The sequence below is a fragment of the Falco rusticolus genome, chromosome 14 (genome assembly GCF_015220075.1).
Source record: "Falco rusticolus isolate bFalRus1 chromosome 14, bFalRus1.pri, whole genome shotgun sequence".
Classification (NCBI taxonomy): Eukaryota; Metazoa; Chordata; class Aves; order Falconiformes; family Falconidae; genus Falco; species Falco rusticolus.
In genome coordinates, this window is record NC_051200.1 from 15,670,107 (window position 1) to 15,696,132 (window position 26,026).

The following is a 26,026-nucleotide window of genomic DNA, read 5'->3' on the forward strand; positions in this document are numbered from 1 at the left end:
CAAATACTCTCTATACTCTGAGATATTTTATCTGCCATTAAGGTATACTGTAGAGTTTTGTGTTAAGTTAGTATATTCTATTCTTACCTGTACTATTGAGGAAACTATTTCAAGTTTTCATTTTATTTCTTTTTTAGAATATTTTGAAAAACATTTACAAGTATTTGCTAGATAATATGTAAATTCTGACACTACAGTGATTACAATACAAGATTTACTTGCCAGATACCTCCAAGAAAAAAAAAAAACATCATTTCAGCTAATATCTTTAAAGAAATTCCGTTTCTCTTTTTTCCTCCTCCCTCTCTGCTCCACTAGCTGAAAAGCCAATAAAAAAATTCTCCACCTCCTACACAGTTCAGAACAAGATCTGTATGCATTTCTCCTAGGCATGTTTTGAGACCCAGAAGGGGATGAAAGTAGTTAATGCGCAACAGGAATCTTAATTTCAGACGCAGATCTGTACCTTTCTATTGACCTTGCTGATATGCTGCAAGCTAAATATTAAACAATTTTTTGATCAATTTAAGTCCATCCTGGGGAGAAGAAACAGTTAAAGAAATGTCTCAAGTATACTTGCATTCAGCTAATCAGACTTTGTGTGCATCTACAGACGGTACAGAACTGAAATCAATCACTGATAATGAAACCACAAATGAAAAATGGACTGAAGACTCCTTTCCAGGATTAGAAATACTGTGCACAATTTATGTTACATATGCTGTGATCATTTCAGTGGGTCTCCTTGGAAATGCTATACTCATCAAAGTCTTTTTCAAGATTAAATCAATGCAGACGGTTCCAAACATCTTCATCACCAGCCTGGCATTTGGAGACCTACTGCTTTTATTAACTTGTGTGCCTATAGATGCAACACGTTACATTGTGGATACCTGGCTCTTCGGAAGAATTGGGTGCAAGCTGCTGTCTTTTATCCAGTTAACCTCAGTTGGAGTATCAGTGTTTACCCTGACTGTTCTCAGTGCTGACAGGTGGGTCTGATGCAACTGATTTGCCAGGAGATACCGCAAGTGTGAAGTTAGAAATTAATAAAAGAGCAGAAATGATCATTTTGCACCATATTAAATGGCACGTTATAATAGACAATAGGAAAAGAATAGGAAAAAAACAAAACCCAACCAACTGCTCTCCCATTTAATTTTAAAATGTGTGTTAAAAATTTGAGCAGTTCTTTTTAACGTGAAGTGAGAAAGACTCTTCCAAGTCTTTTGACCTTTTAATAGCTTGAAGTATAGTACATAGGTTTTTTCTCAATTGCATAGGAAAGGGAAATTGCTTAAGGCATGGAAAAGACAGTATATTGGTGCTATCTAGTGGTGCACTAAAGTAGTCAGTGCAGAGGAAAAACAAAACTGAAAATGACTGAGTGGAAATCCTTTGTCCTACGCACTTAGCAAGGCTCTAAAATTCTAGAACTGAAATGATTGACATGTGGGGTAAAAAGCCAAAAGAAAACACAGAACAGACTGGGGGACAAATGAATGGCTTATAATTTGATAGTTACTGCAATATTGTATTAATATTCCACTTGATAAGTGCTTAGTGCAACAAGATACAATTTTAGTATTTTCTCTTATACTTCTTAGATCTTTTCCAGAGATATTTTAGCCCAGAGGTCCTGAAATTAAACTGAGGTGACGACAACAGCACTGTTAGTAGGCATCAGTGCTCTCCCATCTGACTGCTGTCAGGAGTTGCTGATCAATCAGTTTTCCACGCACTTCTTTTCTGAACTAAACTAACTAAACTGAACAAAACTAACGTGAGATTTCAGTTCAATCAGTATGAGCATGTCAAGGAGCAGGAAAGCCCTCAAATTAATTTTAGTGTTAAGAGAGAAAATGATTTTGATATTGTGGCCAGCAATTGTGGATTGTATGTAACAGCAAGTAGTTCATGTGTCCAGAATTTAAGCAATGCTGCTGTTACTGTACTACCAAAAAAAATCAGCCAACATACGAATGGCCACATTGGGTCAGATTGAGGGTCCATGTGGGCCAATACCAGCCTCCAGCAGTAGTAGTATAAGGACAAGAAAAGACACACAGGAAGAATAAAAACCACTATCCAACACTACGCTTATAACTTAAGCTTTCCGATGACCTCCTGAGCAGATGTGGTTTCTGTCTATTTAATAACCTCAATAGATTTCTCTTCTAGAACCTTGTTCAGCCTCTTGAACTTGTTTAGCAATGACTTTCACTGCCTGTTGCACATTATTTTGCTTTGCACGTGGCTTCATTCGATGGCCCTGGGTCTCGTGCCCAGAAGAGACAGAGATCCCTACCCACCTCTCCAGGCTATTCACATTATATTCTATACTTAGTATGTGGTTTTTTTGTTAAGGTGTGCAGAGCAGCCCACGGTGTTCAAAAGTTGCATGAACCTGAGGCACAGATAATTGCACAGTAGTCTCTTTTGCTCTCCATTGTTTTCCTGATAATTCCAACCATTTTGCTTTTGTGTTGTTTTTTTAGGGTTTGGAGTATGTTTTTTTACTACTGCTGAACATTAAGGTGATGTTTTCACTGGACTATCTATCATAGCTCCAAGGTCTTGGTCCTGTATGATGTCAATTCTTCACACATCTATACGTTTACCCAGATTTTTCTCATACGTCTGACTCAGTCCACATGCTGCAGAATCACAGCCATGAATCAACAGCACTGTTAGCTCCAGTTTTATAAATATGAATGAATACTGGAGCATTACTTTGAGTCAGATCACTGCACTCAGCTGGGATCTTAACAACATGGAAGAAAGGAGAGGTGTACATGCTTGGTTTCATGTATTTATAAAGTAGTTAATCTGTTCCATACCAATTTTGCATGCTAACTCCCTCATTTACCATTCTAGGCAATGTCGTAGAAGTAGGAGAAATGTTTGCCCTTGCTGATCTTAACCCAAACAGCAGAAGTCACCTTTACTTAGCAAGGCTTTAATGATAAGTCCTGCCAGCCAAGTCATTAAAATACATGCTTAAAGCTAACTCTTACATTTCCATCTTGATTGCAAAGAGCTAGTATCTGTTTTCATTTCCAAGACGATTCTACTACCTTCACTTTAGCAAGAACAGACATGGCTTTATCCTCAAGAAGTTTGCACTGTCACTGCTTGCATTATTTCTGTATTTGTTCTGACAATGATGTTGGTTGGGTTTAGGTACAGAGCCATCGTTAAGCCCCTGGAACTGCAGACTTCGGATGCGCTCCTGAAGACGTGCTGTAAAGCTGGCTGTGTTTGGATCATCTCCATGATATTTGCTATCCCAGAGGCTGTTTTTTCAGATTTGTATTCTTTCACCAACCCTGAGAAAAATGTAACTTTTGAGGCATGTGCTCCCTATCCTGTATCTGAGAAGATCCTGCAGGAAGCTCACTCCCTGGTTTGCTTCTTAGTGTTCTATATTGTACCCTTAGCTGTCATTTCTGTCTACTATTTTCTTATCGCCAGAACTTTATATAAAAGTACAGCCAACATGCCAGCAGAAGAACATGGTCATGCCCGTAAGCAGGTAAGCTATGACCAAGCACTAAAGTGTCCAATTTTCCAAAATCTATCGTGCTGATTAAGTCTGAATTCTTGAGTGCAAATCCTTTACCTGACAATGGAGTAAAAAGCTCCATAAACTCAGCCCATATTAGCAATCCCAATTCAGCTATGCACTTCAGCACATGCTCATGACTCATTAACTTTACTGTGTGAGTGTGCATGTTTTCCAAAGGAGGGATGGGGTTTGTTTTGCTTTAATATGACCCCATTAAACTCAGGAGTTAAAACGTGGAATTGTGAGCTGACATATTAACTATTGTACTTTTAGACCCTAGTCTAGATGAGATTGCCATGTGATTTATAATGGAAAGGGAATGTGCTCTGCACTGGAAATACTTTGTTACAAAAATTATTAAATAGATTTATTTTTCTGTTGGTTTCTTGGGGTTGGTTGGTTTTTTTTTCCATTTTGGTTTTTTGGTTACTAATGCATTTAGACTTTTAGACCCCTTTGAAACTCAGCACCAACTACATAAACATGTGTTACTAATTGCTATTAATACCAGATATTCATTATTTTCTTGTAGATTGAATCCCGCAAGAGAGTTGCAAAAACAGTGCTGGTGCTTGTTGCTTTGTTTGCCTTTTGCTGGTTGCCTAACCATATCCTCTACCTATACCGCTCTTTTACATACCATGCTTCTGTAGATGCTTCCACCTTTCATCTGATAGCTACTATTTTTTCCCGTGCCTTGGCCTTCAGCAATTCCTGCGTCAATCCTTTTGCTCTTTATTGGCTGAGCAAAAGTTTCCGGCAACATTTTAAAAAGCAAGTCTCATGCTGCAAGGCAACATTTCGTACAAAGCCTCCCAGTGCTACCCACAGTAATACACCTACCAGAGCCCTGTCAGTTACAGGCAGTACGCATGGCTCAGAAATCAGTGTTACACTGCTAACAGATTATAGTATCACAAAAGAAGAAGAAAGTGTTTAGTCCGTCTGGGATGAAAAAGGACAGAAACTGAGCCTTTGCCATCAGTTCACTACTACTGGCATCACGGAAAGAGATGCCATGCCTTGCCCTGTCTGTGACAGAGTTTTTGTCAGGATTTCCTCAATTTTTTCAAATATACCATAAAGAAATCAATTTGTGTGGGAGAAGAAGCTGCAACAGCTGAACTTTCCAGTGTAAGCTCAAAGGGATTGTTCATGCTCCCAAGCATGAACACGGATCCCTAACTGGAATTCCTGGACTGGGCAGGACAGGAGTCAGCAGAGTTGGTGCGAGAATTGGCTGCGAGGATGGTTTTGTCTTCATGACTTCCTTGACTTGTGACTGAGAGCTCCCTCTGTCAACTACTTGCATCTACAGCAAACAAGCAAAACCACGCATTTTCATAACACGGTCAACCAGGCAGATTTTTTATTTATTTCTTTTCTTGTCCCAAATGTTGAAAGTTGGCAAACTTATCAGAAAGCATGCTAAAATGAAAGAAAGCTAAGGTCTGAAGTATGGTGTAATAAAAAAAGAAAAAGCATCATGGGCTAAATCCACACCAGCCTTTGCTCTGTCGGGGACTTTGAAACTCTGGGTAAGAGCTGGCTGCTGTGTAAAGAGGTGCCCTTGTCAGTTCCTAAGGAAATCAAGGGAACCACCAGGTGATCACCTCTCTTAAAAAGCTATAATCATCGTTAACCGCACTTGTAAAATTCTTGGTAATCTATGGGCAGAAGATCTCAACAGCGCAGAGTTCTTTATTGTTATAGTGATTGAACATCAAGAAATTGGGGTGGATCTGTATTAGATTTCTAGTTTGGATTTACAGTGCGCTTTTGAAGTGAACTGCTCAAACGTCCCCTCCTGCCCTACTTCATCTCCCAGAGTGGTCTGGAGTGCATAACCCACATTTCCCTCAGACGAAACTGTGTCCCCAGTCCACAGAACCAGACTAGAATGAATTTGAAATAAAGCCCCCAAAAGTGTATGGCGCGAGGGGTCAGCCCAACCCCTGCAGATCCACTCCTGCTGTAGTGTACATGGTCGTATCTCAGTGGTCTGCACATTTTCAAGCATGCTGGGAGAGCTTGATTTTTCTATTGTACTAATTTTCTATTCTTCAAGTTATTCAAGTTGTAACCCTTTTTAATATTAGGATAGACTGTCCTTACGAGATAGGCCTTCTAATCTCAAATCCACTGATACTGTGACTCTGTACGCAGAGGCAGGTCAGTGACAGCCTACCACGAGCAGCCTGGGCATCCCTAGAAAGCCCAGCAGCACTGCTGGCAGGGACTGGCTTCCCATCAGGAAATACAGGAGGCAAATCTTCCTACCCCACATTACAAAAATGTTGAATGACACTTATTTTTATGAATTTTGTGTACCCTGAAGCAAAATTTTCTGTGGGAGTTAGTGATAGAAAGCACAATATATTTTCCATTGCTTAAACTAAGGGACTTCTATCTCAAAAAAGAATTTGTGTGTTGAAGTATAGAAGAGAGGTTGCAACATATAAATTAAACAAAATAGTGCTGTCAGTCACAGAAGTTTCAATTTTAACTAATCCTTGAAGATGTAACACCCCTCCAGCTGCACAGAGCCCCAACAACACATTGTTGGAAATCCATACATCCATCAAGGCACCGTTATTTGAGTTCACTGTAAGATGAGAAAATCTGTTTTCAGTCTCTCTCTGTTGACTGCCCTTATCATAATAATATAAGCAAATGATAAATCCCAAGGGTGTTGGAATACAACCTCTGTCACCATATTAAACCAGTTTAATGACAGTCCATTTTAATGCCATCATGCCTGGCCTTATTTTACTACACTCTTCATGTTACTAGCTGCAAGGCTATAAACACTAATTTTCAAAGGGATTCTCCCTTTTATCGTACCAATTGTAGACCAGGATAGGACCACTGAAATAAATGGAAATATAACAGCACAGAAATACGATTTATGGCAAATCAGACTCCAGAGACCTTATTTTACTCTCTTGGTCTTAATACAACACATTCCCTGGTAGTGAGCTACGTGCAAATATAACAAACATATTGGACTGGTATTTTCCCCTTTTCCTTTTTTCTCAATGGAGCTGCAGGGTGAGACTGAAATAAGTAATTAAGCCTACACACTTATGAGCCTATTTTTATCTTCCTGGATCTTACTGTAGGGACTTCTAAACAAAAGAAAAATCAACGCACAGTAGAGTTCCTTACGTCATTCTTCATTCCAATTTATTAAAGCCTTTGGAAAACAAATCTGCCACATGTTTCTGGACTTCACAATTTGTCTCTGTTGGAAACCAAATTTCCCGCTGCAAAATCCTTGGCTACACCTCACAGTAGCCCTTAATACCACAGTTTCCTAATTCATCATTTTCCTTGCTTTGCATGCAGCTACTTTTTGCTTGTGTAACTACGCTAACTGGATGGTCTATTGCTAACATATCCTGCTATAAAATTGATGGTTTTGCTATATGCTGCACATGTTTTGGTTAAAGACTGGCAATATTTTGAGCCATAATTTAACTACTCTCTGTACTTTATGCTTTTGTAATTCTGTACTTTCAAATCCTCATGACATGTTGTATTGGAGTGATATATTGGTCAACATTTATTTTTATCTAAGGAAGTTGGTATTATTCGTTCCGTCTATTCCCCCCATATAATTACCCATAAAATGTCTCCACATTACCATACCCGGATTTAGGGGAAAAGAGTTGTTTCCTCTGCAATCTTTTCTAGTGGTCTAAAAACCAGTTCTTTCACCCCTAGCTAATACAAGTGTAATTGTATAAGAGCATAAAGGAATAATGTCTATTTACAGAAATAATGAGTATTATTTAGCAAAGAACTGGCATGAATAACTAGTATACTATTTATATCTACAATGAAAAAATAGGTAGAAAAAAAGCAAAAAATACTGAAAGGCAAGACGCTATCAAAGGTCTTGTTCATATGGAGTCTTACTGAGTAAATAAATACAATTTCTAGGATGTACCTTTCTTATAGTTTGTTTTGTGACTGAGATGCACGCATTAACAGCTTTAATACATACGAATGTAATAATGTTTGTGTTAGTAACAGGCTTAATATCAGTTCTCTTAATTTGTGCTGTCACTACAAGATGCTGGTTTAGTTTAAAAAACAAAAATTCCAAAAAAAAGAACAAAACTGTGTCAAAGCACGGATGTAGTGTAACAGACTGCATCTCCAGCACATGGCACAGAATATTAAAGTCAGTTATGAAATTATAGCCATTTTAATGCTCACCCTCCTCTTTTTTAGAAAGTATTGTTTTATTTTACATAGTTAAATATGGGCTACCCACTGACGCTCAAGCGATGCCATTTCTTGATAGTTCAGACTATCTGAGCTGAGTAACACTGGAGCTCTTCGCACCATCCCCAGAACACGCAGCTTGCTGCAGCAGTGCTTGTGCAGCCATGAATCATAATATTTCAAGGATGTGACTGAGAGGAAAGCTGTCTTGACCCAAAAAATGACAAGTTTCCAGCCGAATCAGTTCCCTGAGCTGGCTCACTGTGCTGTCTTTACTGAAGAGGAAGAGGACAGATGGTGGCAACACATTAAGATACTGTGCCACAGTGGCTGCCACCACGCATGTTGTTATCTGTGGAAAGTGTGAGGGAATTTGAGGTAGTTTGTCCTCATAGCTACATTAAAGTGTGCAGATCAGATTTACCATGCACTAACCCTGCTGCACACAAACATGCTCTCACTTTCATCGGTCTGAGATTAAATTTGGATCTCCTGCTCCCCAGGACAGTGCCCCAGTCACTTGCTGTAGGCAGATCTGCACACTAGGGAAATCTGTACTGTGTGGGCATAAACTTGACCACATTTACTCAGGTTATGGAAGTAACAAACTTTGCCAAAATCGAACAAGTAGTTTAAGACTTAAATTGCATTGCTCTTACAATGTTTAAGGCTATGATTACCCTACCTCCAAACATCTACCCAATTTTTCTAAGTAAGCACAATTTATATTAAACCTCTCATGTTCCTCACCAAAATCCAATACCTATTTGAGAGCTAATACAAATGCCTCTTAAGCTGTCGGTTTATAAGTGATCACAAAACAATTTTTGGACAACTATCGTAATAGCCCTGCCAAGAGAAAATTCTTGAAGCATGAAAGATGTCATTAACCAGGCTGGATGTTCTTTGTGTAATAGCCAAAGGTTACTAGAAGTCTATATTTATATCCTCAGCAATTTCATCTGACAGTCTGTTGACCAGCCAGTTAGATGATATCGGTCTCTCCCTACAGAGCTTTGCAAGCTCAGGATTGTGTCTTTGATTTTATTATCATTCCAGTCTGTATGACAGTAAAGATATATTTGTTCCTGGAATACTTATTTCCAGAAAACTTCTGTACTGAATATTGTTTTTATTTCTGAGTAGAAAGATTGCTTTGTCATTGGCAACCAGCCACTGCCAGCTTCGATGGGGCTGTTCAGCTAAATTTTCATTTAAAACACATGCACTGTTTTAATACCTGGGGTTTATAGCTCTGTGTTAAATTTTGCAAAACAAAACTTAAAGTGTGCTTCTTCATCTTCTAAATAAAAATACTTTGAAGTAGGTACTTCAGCAATTGAATTTGGTTTTGGTGTAATGCTGCCTGGATGACACCGTGAAAACCACTAGATGGCTCTGAATTAAGTTATTTCAAGAGAACTGATTTGAGTAAGCAAATTTGATTTAAAATATTTAATTATCCACAGAGTACTACAATGCTTAAGAACTCATTGCGAGACTTATGCAGACATTAATGCAAACCAACGCAAAATTTTGAAGACAAGCTTCATCCTTTGCGTTGTATCAATGGATCAACCCTTTCCCAAGGGAGCACAACAGCTGTAGCTGGTCACCCTCAGGCTGTCACACTCCTGTCCTGTAGACAACAGATACTTGTGTCACCTCGGTACATCCAGGCAGCAGATGCCTCTTCCCCGGAGGCTTAATTGTTCAACCCATTTGCACCACCAACAAGTGCCCAGGGAGAAGCAAGAACCAATGTGGTTTTTTGATATTTAGCAAGCCATTTTCATCTCACCTACCTCTTCTTGGTTTCATTTTTGCCTCTGGTAGGGTGTGGATACAGACTTTCAGTGGCAGTGGCAGATGGCAGCCAGCTAACTGCACAGCGCAACTGACAGCAGCAACTTGACCATTCAGTGCTGCCCAAGGCACAGCAGGGGGGAAATACTTTCAGTGCTTCATGGCCCTTAGCAGGCTTTTATTTTATCATAGCAGTGGACTTGGCAGTGCTAGCTTAATGGTTGGACTCGATGATCTTTAAGGTCTTTTCCAACTTAAAAGATTCCATGTAACTAAAACCAGCCTCCACGCAAGGCCTCTCCGGGCTCGGCTCCCTGCCCACAGCAGGCCGAGACGGATCTCCCAGCCTCAGGGCCAGCCGCGCTCACGCCAAGGCCCTGCCTGCGGTGAGACAGACTGCAGGCTGAGGAAAAGGCGTTAGGCCGGAGCCAGCAGCGCCCTCCCCTGCGCGGCCCAGCCTGCCGCCACCGCCCTCGCGCTGCGCCATCACTGCAGGCCGCGGCCCGCCCAGAGGCGGGAAAGCACACCCCGCCCCCTACCGCGCGCCCCCAGGCGGCCGGCCCGCTCCAGGAAGAGCCCCCTGCCTCCCTCCCTCTCTCCCTCCCATTGGCTGTGTCTCTCTCACGTGATCAGTCAGCCCGCCGCTCAGTGGCTGAAGCGTGGGTTAGGGGCGGGAGGGCGGAAAAAACCCGTACGCGGGTGGGGGGCTGCTTCCGCTCCTGCGCGCGGCGGGGCTCTGGGGCGGTCACCGGCCGCGTGAGGCGTAGGGGGTCTGCGCGCTCCCGCCGCTCCCGGCTGCGAGTGCCCGCGCTCCACGGCCCCGCCACCGAGAGGGGCGGGGCGAGCGGGCGCCTCAGGCGGCGGTGCCGGTGCCGGTGCCTAGGCCCGGTGCGGGCGTCTCCGCCAGCCCAGCCCCCCGCCGAGGCCCGCCGACCGGGCCAGGATGAGTGGCGAGGACGGGAACGAGGAGTTCTACCGGCAGCTGCAGCTCCAGCAGCAGTACGAGGCCGAGCCCGGCGGCGAGGGCGAGGCCGACCCCTTCACCTACGTGGACCCGGCCGATGGGGCCGCCTACGAGTGGGACCGGGAGAAGAAGGCCTGGTTCCCCAAGGTGGGTGCGGGGGGAGCTCCCTGAGGGCTGCCGGGCCGGGCCCACCGCGGCCCCCTCCCCTCCTGGCGCTGTGAGGAGCGGCCTGGCCCGGCTGCGGCCCCCGCGGGGTCCGGCGTGGCGCTTGCCTGGCCCGCAGGCCGCCGTGGGGCAGCCCTTCCCCTGGCGTGCCCAGGTTTCCTCGGGGAACGGTGAGAGCGAGGAACTGTTGATGCTGGGCCTCCTCACCGCGGAGGTGCCTCACCTGTCTGCACCCAGCCACACGGGCGTCGGCTGCGAAGGCTCTGAAACACTCGTTATGTGCAGGCAGACCCACGGCAGCTGGCGTTGTCTCCATCTGTCTGTAACCTTACCGGCTGCTTTCTGCTCTTTTGTTATGACGAGCTGCAGGTTGGCTCTTCTCCTTGGCTGTGAATCTGTAGAATTGCTCGGGCCTGGCATGAAGTCACAGTTATATTTATGGATCAAAACGGATCGGTACTGCCTTTGACAAGCTTAGGTTTCTTTATCACAGTAACTATGGTGATCTCTGTCTTTCTGTTGGCAGGAAAGAAGTGACCTAGTCTGTTAAAGAGGTCTAGGTGAAAATGGAGTAGTATATCCCTCTTTTATTACTATTTGGAAACAATGCATGTGTAAAAGATGCCTTATTCCCTCTCCTTGGGTCTTGGAAATGCACTTGAAAATTAAGTGTATTTGGTTTAGAGGCATTCCACAGAATGGAAACATGTTGCAGTTTTTCATCTTGGTTTTGGTTTTTTTTTTTTAAATTAAATATTGTATGTATAGAAAATGAACTTACTCTAACAACGTGGCTCTTCAAAGTGAGAGGGAGCACAGATTTAATGTGTTGAGCCAATTACTGATCTGCAAGTGAAACAGTAGTTTTGTTACTGCATAACAATCAATGAGGGCAATTACTTAATTTAGAAGCATTAAGACGTTTGTTTATACTTGATAAACATAATATACCAGTTCTTATTTGTGGCTCTGAATTCATTGCAATTCAGAGAATCTGAGTGAGAGTGAACCCCGTAGTGCCAAGTTTATATGTCTGTAAACCTAGTAAGGTGTCCATGTAGCAGGTGGCTTACGGAGGGGTAAAAATATGTGAAAAATCCAGACTCAGAAAATGGAGCAGTGGATAACCGAGTATCCCTGGCTCCCTGCGGAGTGCTATATCCAAGTAAACATAGTAAAAGGGTCCTTCCTTCCCGTTGCTCTGTTTCTTCCCCTTTTGCTCACCTCTTTTAAAAATTTGTCTCCTCAGGACATTAGTTTTTTCTAAATGCCTTTCTTCCCTCAAATTTGTGTCTTGGAGAGGAGATAACGTTAAGGGTTGGACAGATTATATAGGAACAGCAAAGTTCTTTAGTAAAAATGATGTATAGTAGAAGTTGGTAAAGAATTATTGTGAAGCACTATGTGTCGTAGATAGGACATTGAGCTAGATACCATATTTCAGGTTTCTTCATTTTGCTGATGATTATTCAACAGAATGTTTTATCTAAATAGTTTTTAAGAGACCGCAGCAGCCAGAAGTTGTAGTTCTTTCTCTACTCCATGAGCAGTAATAAAATTTCTTATTAGTGTTCTTTGACAAAAGATTAAAATACTCTGACTGGTCTTGAGTGATCACAATCTACAGACTAGTATTACACTGCTACTCTACTTCAGGAATTGGGCATCTGCTGAACTTCTAAAGCACATTTCAAAGAAGTGCAAAAAGTTAATGATACTAACTGTTGATATTTTCCGGAAAAAAATGGAGGCGAATTTTTAATAAAAGCGATTGCAACTTTCTGTAATTATTTCATAATTTTTCTTTCAATGGTACTGTCTTGATGGATACAAGGGTGTTTTTATCATCCTTCACAGACATAGCACAGAATTGCATGTTGAATTCATCTGCCGTCATCACTTGCTATGAAAAAACAGATGGATGTCTTCTTTAAGTGTAGGGTATCTGTTCTTCATTTGGTTGATCTATTCCTTTCCATTTCGGTGTGGCCAGTAGTTATTTGCATGCTAGCATGTCCTGTAGTATTGTATTTCTTTTTCGATAAGCTTAATTGCTCCAGACTGTACAACTGTGTGGGTATGGAGATAGACCTGATCTCTTTCTGTGATGTTCTCCACCACAACTGGATTGGAGCCCCAAGAAAGAAATTCTGTGACTGTTTTCTGTGCAGACATGGTACCACATTAAGTTCCAACAAAAGCCTTTATACTTGTATGAATTCCTTTATGCTTCCAAAAATGCATTTTATGTTGAAGTAGTTGTAATGGTATATATGGTAGGATGATAGCGTATTACGGGGGGAAAAAAAGACTGGCAAAATTTGAAAGTCTGTGTTAGGTAAATTGCTAAGAATAAATTTAGCTTTACATGAGAAGGTGGTTCCCCATGAAGCTGAAAAATAATACTGCTGCAGGAAGGTGGCTAGTTGCTGCAGGTTTAATCAGTAATTTATCAGTAGGTTCTCTGATGAAAATGAGTAATACTGTTCACAGGAAAGTTTAGAAGCATGTTAATTCTCTGGATTTCATCAACTGTGAAGCCAAGGATTTGCTAAGATTGCTAGTGTCAAATATAATGAACCTGATTAGAACACAGAGTCTTCTTTTCTTCACTAAAGATGGTTGTACTCTTCCTTTCTCTTGGCGTTGTGTCGTGTCTATAGGAGCAGCCACTTACATTTCTGATTGAGGTGTGTTGCAGATCTTCTTTAGTGTAGGAGCTATTTCATGCTAGACTTTTAAGTTAGATGAGGCTCCATGGCATCTTGCGTTATTCACAACAAGCCTGTGCATTCTGCATTTTTGATTTGTCATAATAAAAGCTTAGAGTTGAAATATCAAGCTTCAAATCACTATGGAAGATAAAAGATTACGTTATCATTGACACTTAGTACTGTCCATTGTGCTGTTCTCTTACAATAGCTTAATGATACTAAGTTTTGTTCTCTTTTGAACATGGATGAAGCAAGTGCAGCACAGGTAAGTGTCAGGTAAATTTTCAAAGGTTAAGGCTCAGCTTTGGGAATAAATCATTTCAGAGTGTGTAACTTCAGAAAATACTTTGTAGTGCAGTGATGCTAGCAAAAGCAGCTATGATTTATTATCTCATTGCATGTTATGGCTGATGGCTGGTATTAAAACTTACCTGGCTAGAAATGCTGGGTGTAATTTGTAGGGATTTTTTGGTCTCTAAAAGGTAGACGTTAGCCAATCTTACATTTTATCCAGATATTGTCTCGCTGTAGAAAAGAGCAAGCTAATTATTTATGTATTAATAGGGTATAGGGTGTACAGCCTTATAAACAGTGTGTCAAGCTACCTCTCCATCTAAGTGCAATATTTCTTGTCTATAAGTGCAAATGTGTCACCTCTGAAAATGTTTCTATGAAAAGGCAGATGCCTACAAATATCAGTCGTTCATAATCTGTGAAGAAGTCGTTGGCTTACTGTCAGTGTCACTTTATCTCTTCAACATGGTCAGGAGCCCTTGGTTTCTGTCCTTCAGGCAATACCAATTTGTCTGGAAGGCAGAAAACATTGCTTGAAAACAGGCAGAAGTGAAACGTTTGTTTAAAACTTCGTGTGCTGTATGGGGTTAGTGTGTTAGTCTAGTTCAGATAATGCCTGAACTGATTGTTCTTGTATGTATGGCTTTAGAGATGATTAAAAGACAGTTTTAAAATACTGTTATTTTCTGTGTTGCCAGATTAGAAAATGACCATCATCTATCTAAATTAAATTTAAAACACTTACAAACCTGAATTCTTCAAAATTTTGGATTATTTTTCCTAATTTCTTTTCAGATAACAGAAGATTTCCTGGCAACATACCATGCCAACTATGGCTTCCATGCAGATGATAAAGACAGTTCTTCTGCTTCTGGCACAGCAACTGAAAGTAAGCAACCAGTAAGTTCTAAGACATCAGGAACACAACCATCAGCAAATGAGAAAGGACCACAACAAACAGATCCAAAACAAAAACCAGAAAAACGAAAGCTTGAGCCAGGTAGGTACCAAACGGTTTTGCTCTGTGTAAGCTGTAACCTGTGTAGTACTGAGTGGTAACTGGCGATTGTTCAGTGTTACACACAGTGAAGATACGGGTGGTTCTGAAAACTTCCAGAATGGTTTAAAAATTGTATGGTAGTTCACAGCTATTCTCCTAAGTCTGTGTACATGGTGGGGAAAAAAGGCAAATGTAAGGCATGTTAAGAGCTTTTCCTGTGAGCAAGCAAAAATTCTTAGAAATCTGATGGAATGCGAACATTAGTGTATGCTCCCATGTTTAATATATTGGCGTAACTGAGTATTAAATCTTTTTTTTTTTTAGGATGGTTTCATGTTGAAGAAGACAGAAACACAAATGTTTATGTGACTGGTAAGTAATAGCGTTTATCTATTTTGAGCTAAATATGGTAAAAAGAGACTCATATAGGTCTCACTGAGTTCTCGTATTATCTTTCAGTCTGTCACTTGCAAGCTACTTAATGTTATGTTCCTGACGGCTTAATGTCTTTGTGACCTTTAAATTGCCCATATGGGGAAATAATATAAGGGACGTATTCCATGCTTTTATCTTTTAAATGTGATATTCTGTGAGCTGTGTCAGCCAAGTCACTAATACTAGTTTTTTTAAGTAAGCTACAGCCAAGAAAATCAATTTCTGCAAGCTCCTAAGGAATTGGGTAATGAGAACAAGTTTGTAAGTTAGTGCATTGACTATACGCATCACTTAATATTTTAATCTTTATTTGATTTAATAAATACATCATTATTAGATAAGAAGGAGGAAACAATAAGTACAAGAAAATGCTGGGAACAGAATGGGCAGGTAACAGGGAAGCTTAAATGAAACTATCTGTGCATTTGTTATGGTATTTCTCTACCTGGTTTGGATGCTGAGGTGCTATGTTTAGGTGCATGCACAAAGGTACATTTGGTGGTTCTGAGCATTCACAGAAATGTGCACACTTGAGTTCTCAAAAATCTTCATTCAGGACAAACTAGCATGGAACATTCACATGATTTTCTTCTCAGTTTTGTTTCTTTTTCTTGTTCTCAATTCAAAGGTGAGACTTTAAAAACTCCATACATCATCATTGGCTTGTTTGGTCGAATTTGTGCATGGAGAAAATAGTTGTTCATAAGTTGGGTTTTCTTGGTTTGTTTTTTTGGGGGGGGGTTTGTGCCTCAAATTCCTGGAGGTTGACTGGAACTTGAAACTTGGGCAGGATAGTTATATTTGCATGGGCCTTGTCAGTATCATGCCAGTGCAGTGTCAGTATCATGTATAGCTCTAAAGCTCTAGGTCTGCCTATTAGGGAGCACAAAGATGTTGCTATGTGTTACACCTATTAAAAAATAAAAGGATTGGCAAATTATTAGTATGATGTAATGTTTAAAAGGTAATATAAAAAATACTGGTCCCAAGGGCAGTGCTTCCTTACAGTGTATGTAAAATTTTGTTCTTAATTTTGATATTTCATTTAAAGAAACACTGGGGGTCTTTTTTTCTAATGCAATTTTTAAAAGAATTGAACATACTCAAGCTTTCTGTTTTAATTTTTGCAGGTTTACCTCCAGACATTACAAAAGATGAGTTTGTACAAGTCATGTCAAAATGTGGTATCATTATGCGAGATCCTCAGACAGAAGAACACAAAATCAAATTGTACAAAGATAAAGAAGGAAATCTTAAAGGAGATGGCCTCTGTTGCTATCTAAAGGTCAGCGATGCACTGAAATGCAGCTTTCCTTCCCATTGCAGATACTTGTGGCCACTGTTTCTGAATCATAGAAGATTCTTGAAATACCTGAAGTATAACTTAAGAGTTTAGGTGTCTGTTTTAAAGTTTTATTCCAGAAATACCCAGTTATCTGCTTGTGCACCTTGTTTGTTTCCTCCTATCCATGCCTACCTTCCCCCTGAAAATGTCCGTAATACCTGCTGAACATGTGTCTGCATGCTCCTGCCTGGGGTGCTGGTGGTTACGGCATGAAAAGGGTGACCTCTTTGCCTTTTAGTTCTAAAATATGCCACTGTGTGGCCAAGAATACAAAATAATGAGATGGGAAGGAACATACTGTAGTCCTGTACTTACTGCTTTTAGCTGAGAACTGGTTAGGTTCAGGACTGTTCTTGCATTCTGTATTAAACTATAAAATTTTAGGCTGCAGTAATATTTCCTTCATGTCTTTTAAATTCTTCAGCTTGCTTGACCATTGCACGTGGGTTTCTTTGAAATACTTGAATGAAATGTATGCAGCTGCTTTCGGGAGCATTCATCTGCTATAGCAGTGGTGAAGAAATACAGGGGTTTGGTAAAAAAAGCAGTGCCAGCTGTGTGTCAAGAGACTTGGAAGAGATGGCATTATGGTTTTCGGTGACAGAGAATTGATTCTTAGCAGAATATTCTTTATGAAATTTTATTGGAATAATTTGACTGTGCCATGTATTTTAAAGCTTGTCCTCTGTTTTATCTTCAATTAGAGAGAATCAGTTCAACTTGCATTGAGACTTCTGGATGAGGCAGAAATTAGAGGCTATAAATTGCATGTTGAAGTTGCAAAGTTTCAACTGAAGGGGGAGTATGATGCAAGCAAAAAGAAGAAGAAATGTAAAGACTACAAGAAGAAGTTGTCCCAACAGCAGAAGTTTGTATTTTTTATTTCAGTTAAATATTGCTTGAATTCTAAGTGCTGTTAGTGAAGCGCTGCTTTCTTTCAAATGCAATGCTAAGAGTTATGCAAAAGTTGAATTTTTATCTGACAGTGAAATAGCTCTTAACATACATTTGGAGGGAAGAAACTTCTAAATTAAATGTTGGCATAATGAACTTCTTTATGATTGACACATTAAAATAATACATAGGGAACCCAGATCCTTTCAGATGTAGAAGAAAGTATTACAACGCTGGGGAAATAAAAGACTTTTTCTCAGTGTGTGAGACCGCAAGTCCTGTCACGATATCTAGACTTAATTTTATAAGGTAATAACACTCTGGCTGTCCACGTATTGTTTCTACTGTACTAGTTGCAAAGGGCAAGAGATGTTAGCTGCCATAGGAGCAAATACTGAAGTATCTCTGTAGATTCCCCGAGACATCTCTCTCTGGTATGAAATACACTGTTTTTTCAATTGTACCTAGATTCATTGTTTTTGTCATTTAAAAATTTTTTTTCTGCCTTTTGGAACCAAGATGATGAGGACTAAAGAAGAAAGAAGTTTGAGTATATAGGACTCCCCAATATCTCAATGAAAGCAGCATTCCACTAAACATTTTTAATAGTGATGCAGAAGCATTTTGCCAAATTAAAAGGGAGCAAAGGCTACTTTGTATCTTAATTAAAAATAAAAGTAGCTTGAAGTGTACCTGCCCTGAAGGTACATTGCAGTGCCTGCTGTAAGAAGTCTCCAGTGTGGAGAGAGACGTATGAAAATAGTGAAATTGCATTTGACAGTGATTTGTGTGAATAAACTCACTTCAGCTGGTGTTCCTTTTGAGTGGAAGAGCATAATTTACTTGCAAAACTACCTTCATTGGAAATCCAAGTTTTCTTCAGCTAAAGTAGCAGGTACAGGAAGGAACTTAAGATTCCACTTCTCCCCTCCTCCCCCACAATATAAGATTGTGAGATTTTAAAGTGTAAGTGAATGTGTCCTTTTTTTTTTTTTTTTTTTTGTAATAGGATATGAAGTAGGCATTTCTACGAGAAGTAACATTTTTCGTGAGAAGGCAAAGTCATAGAACAGATGCCCTGGGTTACATTGCTAGTTTGTGGCAGTGGCTGTGTACACTGTGGAACAAAATACATCTTGCAGCAATGCCTGCGTAAGACTGAAGGTGTTCTTGCATGTTTGTTTGAATAAAAGCAGTTAAATTTTACCAAGGGGAATAGTGGATCCCTTTTTTTACAAAGTAAATTAGGAAAAAATGGTAAAATACCAATAGTTTCATTATACTTGGCATCAGCTGGTTCCTGTATCTGAGCTGATATTAGGAAGGAATTGAAGATTTTTTTTTTTAATGTTTTTAAGGAAATACTTTGATTTTTAAAATAATTTGTATTCCCTCTACGAGCATTTAAGTACCTGAAAACCTCAACTGCTTTGTAGAAGTGATAAAACTGGGTGTTTATTGCATTTTGTAAAAGAATAATGTAACTCTGTGTCAAAACAAATGTTTTAGTTGATGTATTGCAAGAAATGTCAAATTAATCATTTTTTTTCAACAAATACTTGTAGAAACTGAAGAGAGCCGCAACAATATCTTCTTACTGTTGCTTCATTTCATTAGACAGCTGGATTGGAGGCCTGAGAAGAAAGATGGCACAACTCGAATGCGACATGAACGCATTGTCATTATCAGGAATATGTTTCACCCAAAGGACTTTGAGGTAGGAAGATGCACTTTGCTACTCTAGATTGTGCTGTTACAGTTAATGTTGTCTGAACTCTGCTATAAGAATTTTAGCAAAATTCTAAGCAGATGAGAACAAAATTAAACTTACCGTTCAGGCAGGGTTTTTTTTCTGTACCAAGCATCTGCTTAAAATTCATTTCTCTATCTCCAAAAAGCAAGAAAAAGATGTTGGTAAGAATGTATTTTTTGAATCTGCCTTTTTTTCTGTGTGCGTCCTGAAAGTATTAATTTTGGGGCTGGAAAGAGGAGTAAACAGTAACTATGTTAGAATGGAGAAACCAGCACAAAATAGCCTGATCAGTAAGTACCATTTATTAAATTCAGGTAAGGGCTGTCTGCCAGCTCCTGAGTGGTTTTGAAAATGCAGTGTGACAACACTTAATTCATCAACTTCTAATAGATTAGCAGATGCACTCCATTGGTGATTGAGCAAAAATAAAGCTGAGAGAAGTGCTTTTGTTTAATTTAACCTGTGTGCTTGCATTGCAGGAGGATCCGTTAGTGCTAAATGAGATCAGAGAAGATCTGCGGACAGAGTGTGAAAAGTTTGGTCAAGTAAAGAAGGTTCTCATATTTGATGTAGGTATTTTTTACATGTTGTGTTGGCAGAATCGATGTAATATGTAAATGTGCAAAACATTTTTAATTCTTTAAATAAGAGTGGAGCACTTATTTGGGTTTATGTGTTTATTTCATGGAAACGCAACGTAATTTTTCAGTATTTTAAAATCAAACGTTTTTGAAATGAATTTCTAAGCACCTATTTCAGCCTGTGTGAAGGCAAACTATGTAAAAATACATTTATCTGTAGCTAAACTAGCTGAAACATTTGTTTTCTGTGTTCAAAAAGTGTGTTCTGTGTACCAATAGAATAAAATCTGTAAACTTGCCATTTGAATTTTTCAAACATGATCACGTATGATTGGAGAGGAGCTATATCCTGACCGATCTTGTACACAGTCTAAAAGATGTTGGACTAAAAGCCAGGTTAATGGTTGCACTTGGTGATTCTATGAAAGTTGTGTCTCCTTACAGCGACACCCTGATGGCGTGGCTTCTGTGTCATTTAAAGAAGCAACAGAAGCAGATCTGTGCAAGCTAACTCTAAATGGAAGGTGGTTTGGTGGCCGTCAGCTCAGTGCTGAAACATGGGATGGTGTAACAGATTATCAGGTAACCTTTCATGCTCTTATTTCATCAAATATTTCCTCCAGTTAAAACAGATTTAAGAAGTGCTTGGTGTTCCCATCCCCTTTCCCTGCCCACCCCTGCCCTATGTTGCTTCCTCTCAGAAACTTCTAGGATGTTTCCAAAATATCATCCTTAATTAATCAATTTAGCAAATATTTAAAGGACCCATTTGATGTTAAAAATAATGTGTTCGAGATGCCAGCTTACAGGATTAGCCACTGGATGTACAGATCATTAGTGCTCAGTCAACAGGGCCTACTGAAGTCTTGAGATATTGCTGCAATATAAATGTATAACTTTATCTGTGTAAATATTCATTTTTACAAGTATAACTTCTTAATGATGTGTATAAACGTATCTTGACTAGGTGGAGGAGACTGCAAGAGAAAGGGAAGAAAGGCTCAAGGTGTGGGGATCATTTTTAGAGGATCCTGATGCAAAGGAGCAACAAACTACGGCTGATTCAGATTCTGCAACAAGTAGTGTTAAACTGCCTGAAGGCAGACAACCTTCAAAAGTTAATGACACATCTAAGGAGGATGTAAATGATGAAGCCCATAAGAGGGAGAATAATGGTGAGGGCATTAATGAAGATGGTGCTCCATCTACAGACAGCAGCCTTGCAGGCAGTGATGTTGAAGCAGATACATAACATCTTTAATGCTTTATGAAAGCATGGGTTTTAGGGTGATGTTTGAGTTTATCCCTTTCTTCAGGGTGACTGCAGACAATATTCATAGGAACATATGCATATTAGAATGTCATCAACTGTGTGCTTTGAAGTTTTCATTAAAAGCAGTATTTAATGAGGTTCTAAAAGTTTGTATTAATTGGCTGTTCAGGTAAAGTAACTCAAGTTGCCAAGAATGCAGTGAAACTCGTCAGGCTTCTTTTGTTCTAACTATGCGTGTTAGTGTTACATTATGTAAGTGTGAAATATGTTATAACCCTTAAGTTTTTGTAACTATATGTAACTTAAGTAATGCAAAGCTATTACAAAACTTGTGGATTTTACTGTTAATTTTCCTGTATGCCTTGGAACTTGGTATCTCATCCTTAAAAATGATTCTTGTCCTGAGTACTTTGGATCATTTTATGGAACAGATGCTGTGATACGTTATAGGGTGAATGCATTGGATATGTTGCTATGCATTAAGTAGCAAATGGTAAGAGTAGTATGCAAACTTAAGGGAGGTGGAATACAAACGGCATTGACGTAGCCAACATAAAGCAAGCTGAGTGAAGATAGACTATTAAATCACATCACTTAGTAAATTATTTTTTTTTCCCCTGTTTAGATCTTCTGTTGGGGCTGGAATTATGTCAAGGAGACTAGAAATGCATGAGCACACACATTCTAGGCCATAGTGAAATAAGACTGATCTTAAACTCTCATGGTCTGTATGCAGTAGGTATGCAGAATAGGCTTTTGATTGATGTGTTTACTTTGTTTAGTTTTTGCTTTAATATTAAAGGGTTTTGTTAACTTTGTTAGAGTAAGTGTGAGTTCACTTCAACACTTTTAGCTTAGCCTTACAGGCTCTTCAAAGTGGGGAAAATCTCCCATGTTTCATAAAATTTAAAGGCTTTTGGCAACTTGAACTACAGTTTGTTGTGCAAAAGTTAGAATACTTGAAAATATGCTTTCAAATAATATTCCTTTATATGGAAAAAGCAGATACTAGCCCTCTTAGAAATACTTCCAAAAGCAAGGGTTTAAAAAGACATTCTAACTTTAGATAACTTAATAAGTGGCAGGCTTTCAAAAATAACTGGGGGAGTCATTTTGGGCACAGTCATTCTTAATTTAGAATCCGATTCTATTGATACCTAAGGATAGGAGAATATGGATATAGGCACTAAACCATTAATATATTGGTGCTAAATTCATAGCATGCTGTTCATATGGATGGTTACTAGTGCTGATTTGTAAGGAGGATCTTTCGATTTTTTTTAATTCATACTGGATTGTAAGACCATAGATGATAGTTCTTATATTTCCATCATGAAATATTCAGAATATACTGAAAATTGGTGTATTCAAACTTTGTGCTCTGAGATTACCATCTATATTTTTTCCAGAAATCTGTATGGTACTCTTAAGTATGGCTTGGTTTTGTTGTGTTTTGGTTTTCATGTGTAATTGATATGTGTGGGCAGCTATGCCAACCAGAGCATCTAAGTTAACACTTGGCACATGGTTATAAATGGTATATTTTTGTGACAAAATATCTGGTCTTACAAGAGAGATGATATTTGAATTCAGGATTTAGAATTCTGGGGGCTCATTATAAGCTGGAATGACAGATTTCCACTTTTGAGTGGCATTATAAAGAAGACCTGTAACTCTTGCCAGCTAAGAAAGACCATTTTCTCATTTTTATGAGTGTGTGAATTGTACGTTTCAGCGAAACAGGTGTTTGAACAATTTGGGGAATCTGAAATACTGCCTGGTTTGTGGCTGCATGTAGTGGCATATTCAGATTACATCTCTGAGTTGTGTTGGTTCTGCCTCAGTTATTTTTACTGGTAATAAGCACCACAGACCTTTGAGGGCTGGAATTTTTTGCATATGGAGAGTGTAATGTAGTGTGGAGGTTATTGCTTTCAGTGCTCCTTTTTTTTCTTCCAGCTTCTAGACTCCAGGCGTTAGATCTGTTAGACTATAGCGTTAACTTTTTTTTTGAGAGCCTAGTCATGTAACACTCTACACAGTTAAATCACATGTTTTACAGTGGAATTGCAGCTGATACAGGGAAACTTAAAAGTATGTAAAGAATTGTACAGTTCTATGAACCCTTATGGTATCAGATATAAAAAAATAAGGTTAGTGTTAGTGTTTGAAAAGACTTTGAAAAATAATCATTATATGTGCAGTAACCTTCCTCTCTCCGATTGGTGTACAAATTTGATTGGCTTGCTTCAAAAGTCAAACATGATGTTAAGTCTTTTCACCTTTTCCTCTAAACAGTGAAGTCAAGCACCGACATATATTGAGACCAAATGCATTACTGGCTTTTCTATTAACTAGGATTCTTAAGGAAATAAAAGCTGTTTTTTCATGCAAACATGTTGTTCTGAAGTGCGGCATTACACTCAGACTGGTTTTTCCTTTTGTCTACCTCTGTTACTCCCCAGTAAAATGTAAAAATATATTTTTATAAACTATTGAGTTATTGAGGCATTTAGTAGTCTGTGGAGAGGTTAATGCAGCTGTGACTTTCCTTTCAGCGGATTTTCAGTGAGACTGAATTCTTTTGATTTTTTTCATTTTTTTAAACAATGAAAAATTTTATAAATTGAACAGAATTTTTTTCACAAAAGTTAAAATCACTGTTTTGAAGTATGATTATTAAAATCTTGTCATATAAAGCAGTAATGTTTAATACCAAATGTTAACAAATCTGAAGTTGAACAAGCTGAGTTGCTTTTAAACTTACATTTTTTTCCTGACTGAGCAGCATCATAAATTGGTAAGAAGTTAAAACCCTAATGCAGTTTTCACTGTATTCGTTCTTTAATTAAAAGTGCTTTCTAATGGTTTGTCACTCATTAGAAGCGACAAAATCAAATTTTTGCTCAGTTTCTAGTATTTCTTTGGTTCCAATCCCAGTATACTGCATGTTCCTTCATCCCTAGGCTTTTGGCGAGAGGTTTGTTTTAAGAAAAGCTGTCTCCTTCCCTCCATATATTATGCAAACAATAACTAGCAGCAGGTTGAAACAATTTGTGGATAATCCTTGTTGCTCAACTTTGAACTAGATTCCTCTAGTTGTTTTTAGCTAATTCAGTTGTTTCTCTAGCTGTTTTTACTAATTTGCACAGGGTAACGAAATGGATGTGAAGCCTCTTAAATATAACAGTGGGGAAAAGAGTATTAACCGATACTTCAGCATGATTCAGCAAAGATAATCGCTTTCTTAACCACGCAATACAAAATCAGTTGCTTAGCTTCAAGATACATTGGTAGTTTGCTTTACAATCAAATGCTGTTTAGTGGTTTGCTGGCAAGGTAATTGTATGGAGTTACAAGTATTTGTCAGAGAGTACGTGGTTTGAGGAAGCATGGCTAAGGTAGGCATCTGGAAACAAAAAGCCCCAAAAGGAAAGGCACATAAGTTGTAGCAGGTTCTCGAATGTTCATACACAGCTGTAAAGAGAGAATTAGTTTCATTTTGCATCAAAATGTGTATCTGTTTCTCCTGCTGACTTTTTTTAATGACTTTTTTTAATTGAATTTCAGTCTCTCGTACAACTTACATTTTGTATAAGGATTGCAATTCACTTAAAATCATTAGTATGTTAAATGCAGTGCATTTTGGCTAAAACATGTCCTAGACATTATTCAGTTAAGGTTAATCCATTTGCAATTACAAATCCTTAGCTTAATTCACTTAAAAAAAACTTAAAGGTATTGGATGCTTCATAGTAACCCGAACTTGCCTTTAAATTTTCCAGTAAAATTGATATCCGTACCCTGAATTCTTGAACTGTTTAACCTAACAAAAATCCTTAAGAAAAAAATAAAATATTACATCCCTATAGCTTTTAATTGGATTTTCAATTCTTACTTTTATTTCTGAATTGGAGGAAACATACTGCAGTATGATAAATGAATTATGTAAGTTGTGTACTTGTGTTGATTTGACTTGTGTGTATTTTAGTGCTCATTATACAAGGCTTGAAGTCTTACTGTCAGGATACTCTGAAAGTTCTGTAAAATATTTATAGAATTATGAAATCTTTTGCAGCAAATTGTTTTTTGCTCATTCTGTAATATGAAAGTATATTGTTAGATTAAACTTTTCAGTAAGATGACTTTGGAATTTTTCTGACAGGTTATTTTCTTTCGATAAGTTAAATTGATCATTTTCATTTATCCTTTAGAAAACCAACATTTAAAAAAATAAATCATATTTGAATAATATCTAGACCTGTGACAGCATCTGAGAATCCTCGATTTGTCTTCAATTTTGTTTCTTAAAGGGGTTGTGTTTTATACTACCTTTTTAATAAACAAACTCCTGAACAAAACAAGTCTTTTCTGATCAGTTTTGAGATAATTTATTTGTCTGACTTTTTTTCCTCAGTAAAAGATAACCATAGCATTCAGTGCACAGTGACTTCAGCTTATAAAGCGTGTGTTAACATGCCGGAGCTTTCCGACTGGAGTCCCGTAGACATGTTGCTAGAACTGTAAGTGTTCGCAGTGGGACGTGGTATTTGTTCCCTCTCTGTGGGTTTTGCCTCCAACTTCGTTCTGGCTTGGTGTGCTAACAGACCCTGCATAGAGCGGGAGTAATGACTGTAGGCACCATAGTTACAATTGAGATTGTAGCAGGATTTTTATTGGTTAAGGACAAGCAGAATTTCAATTTTTAATTTCAGAAATGAAGATTTTTTTTTAAGAAAAATTTTTCTTCAAACCTTGACACTTTGAATACTTAAAAAGCACTGGAAATCAGTTGTTTCAGTTGCTATACTACAAAGGAACAAGGAGGATGATCTTTTACCCAGTAGTTCTTTGAGGTGTTCACCTAGGAGCTTTAAACTGATGCCATCTAACAACCTCATGAGTGCTTTAACTGCCAACTTAAGAGGTAATTCTTGAGTGAGGTCTTGAAAAGCTTTAACAGAAGAAACCTCTGCTATATGAAGCGGTTTAGAAGAGGAG

General features: G+C 38.8%; 2 protein-coding genes across 2 annotated transcripts; both read left to right on the forward strand.

The window, feature by feature from the left end:
- The first annotated feature begins 561 nt into the window (after positions 1-561).
- Positions 562-4,508, forward strand: BRS3 (bombesin receptor subtype 3). The gene is made up of 3 exons (XM_037408509.1): positions 562-992; positions 3,184-3,535; positions 4,101-4,508. The coding sequence occupies exons 1-3, from the start codon at positions 562-564 to the stop codon at positions 4,506-4,508; spliced, it is 1,191 nt and encodes a 396-aa protein (XP_037264406.1).
- A 5,813-nt stretch (positions 4,509-10,321) lies between these two features.
- On the forward strand, positions 10,322-25,386 carry HTATSF1 (HIV-1 Tat specific factor 1). The gene is made up of 9 exons (XM_037408106.1): positions 10,322-10,718; positions 14,540-14,744; positions 15,069-15,116; positions 16,310-16,464; positions 17,229-17,392; positions 19,036-19,135; positions 19,651-19,740; positions 20,197-20,334; positions 20,720-25,386. The coding sequence occupies exons 1-9, from the start codon at positions 10,551-10,553 to the stop codon at positions 21,002-21,004; spliced, it is 1,353 nt and encodes a 450-aa protein (XP_037264003.1). The 5' UTR covers positions 10,322-10,550; the 3' UTR covers positions 21,005-25,386.
- Positions 25,387-26,026: the final 640 nt, after the last annotated feature.

Excerpts from the sequence above, each read along its gene's own strand:
- BRS3 (XM_037408509.1), top strand. The coding sequence starts at position 562 with ATGTCTCAAGTATACTTGCATTCAGCTAATCAGACTTTGTGTGCATCT. Across the intron at positions 993-3,183 it reads ACTGTTCTCAGTGCTGACAG|GTACAGAGCCATCGTTAAGC; the intron begins GTGGGTCTGATG and ends GGTTGGGTTTAG. Across the intron at positions 3,536-4,100 it reads ATGGTCATGCCCGTAAGCAG|ATTGAATCCCGCAAGAGAGT; the intron begins GTAAGCTATGAC and ends ATTTTCTTGTAG.
- HTATSF1 (XM_037408106.1), top strand. The coding sequence starts at position 10,551 with ATGAGTGGCGAGGACGGGAACGAGGAGTTCTACCGGCAGCTGCAGCTC. Across the intron at positions 14,745-15,068 it reads AAAACGAAAGCTTGAGCCAG|GATGGTTTCATGTTGAAGAA; the intron begins GTAGGTACCAAA and ends TTTTTTTTTTAG. Across the intron at positions 17,393-19,035 it reads AAGTTGTCCCAACAGCAGAA|ACAGCTGGATTGGAGGCCTG; the intron begins GTTTGTATTTTT and ends TCATTTCATTAG.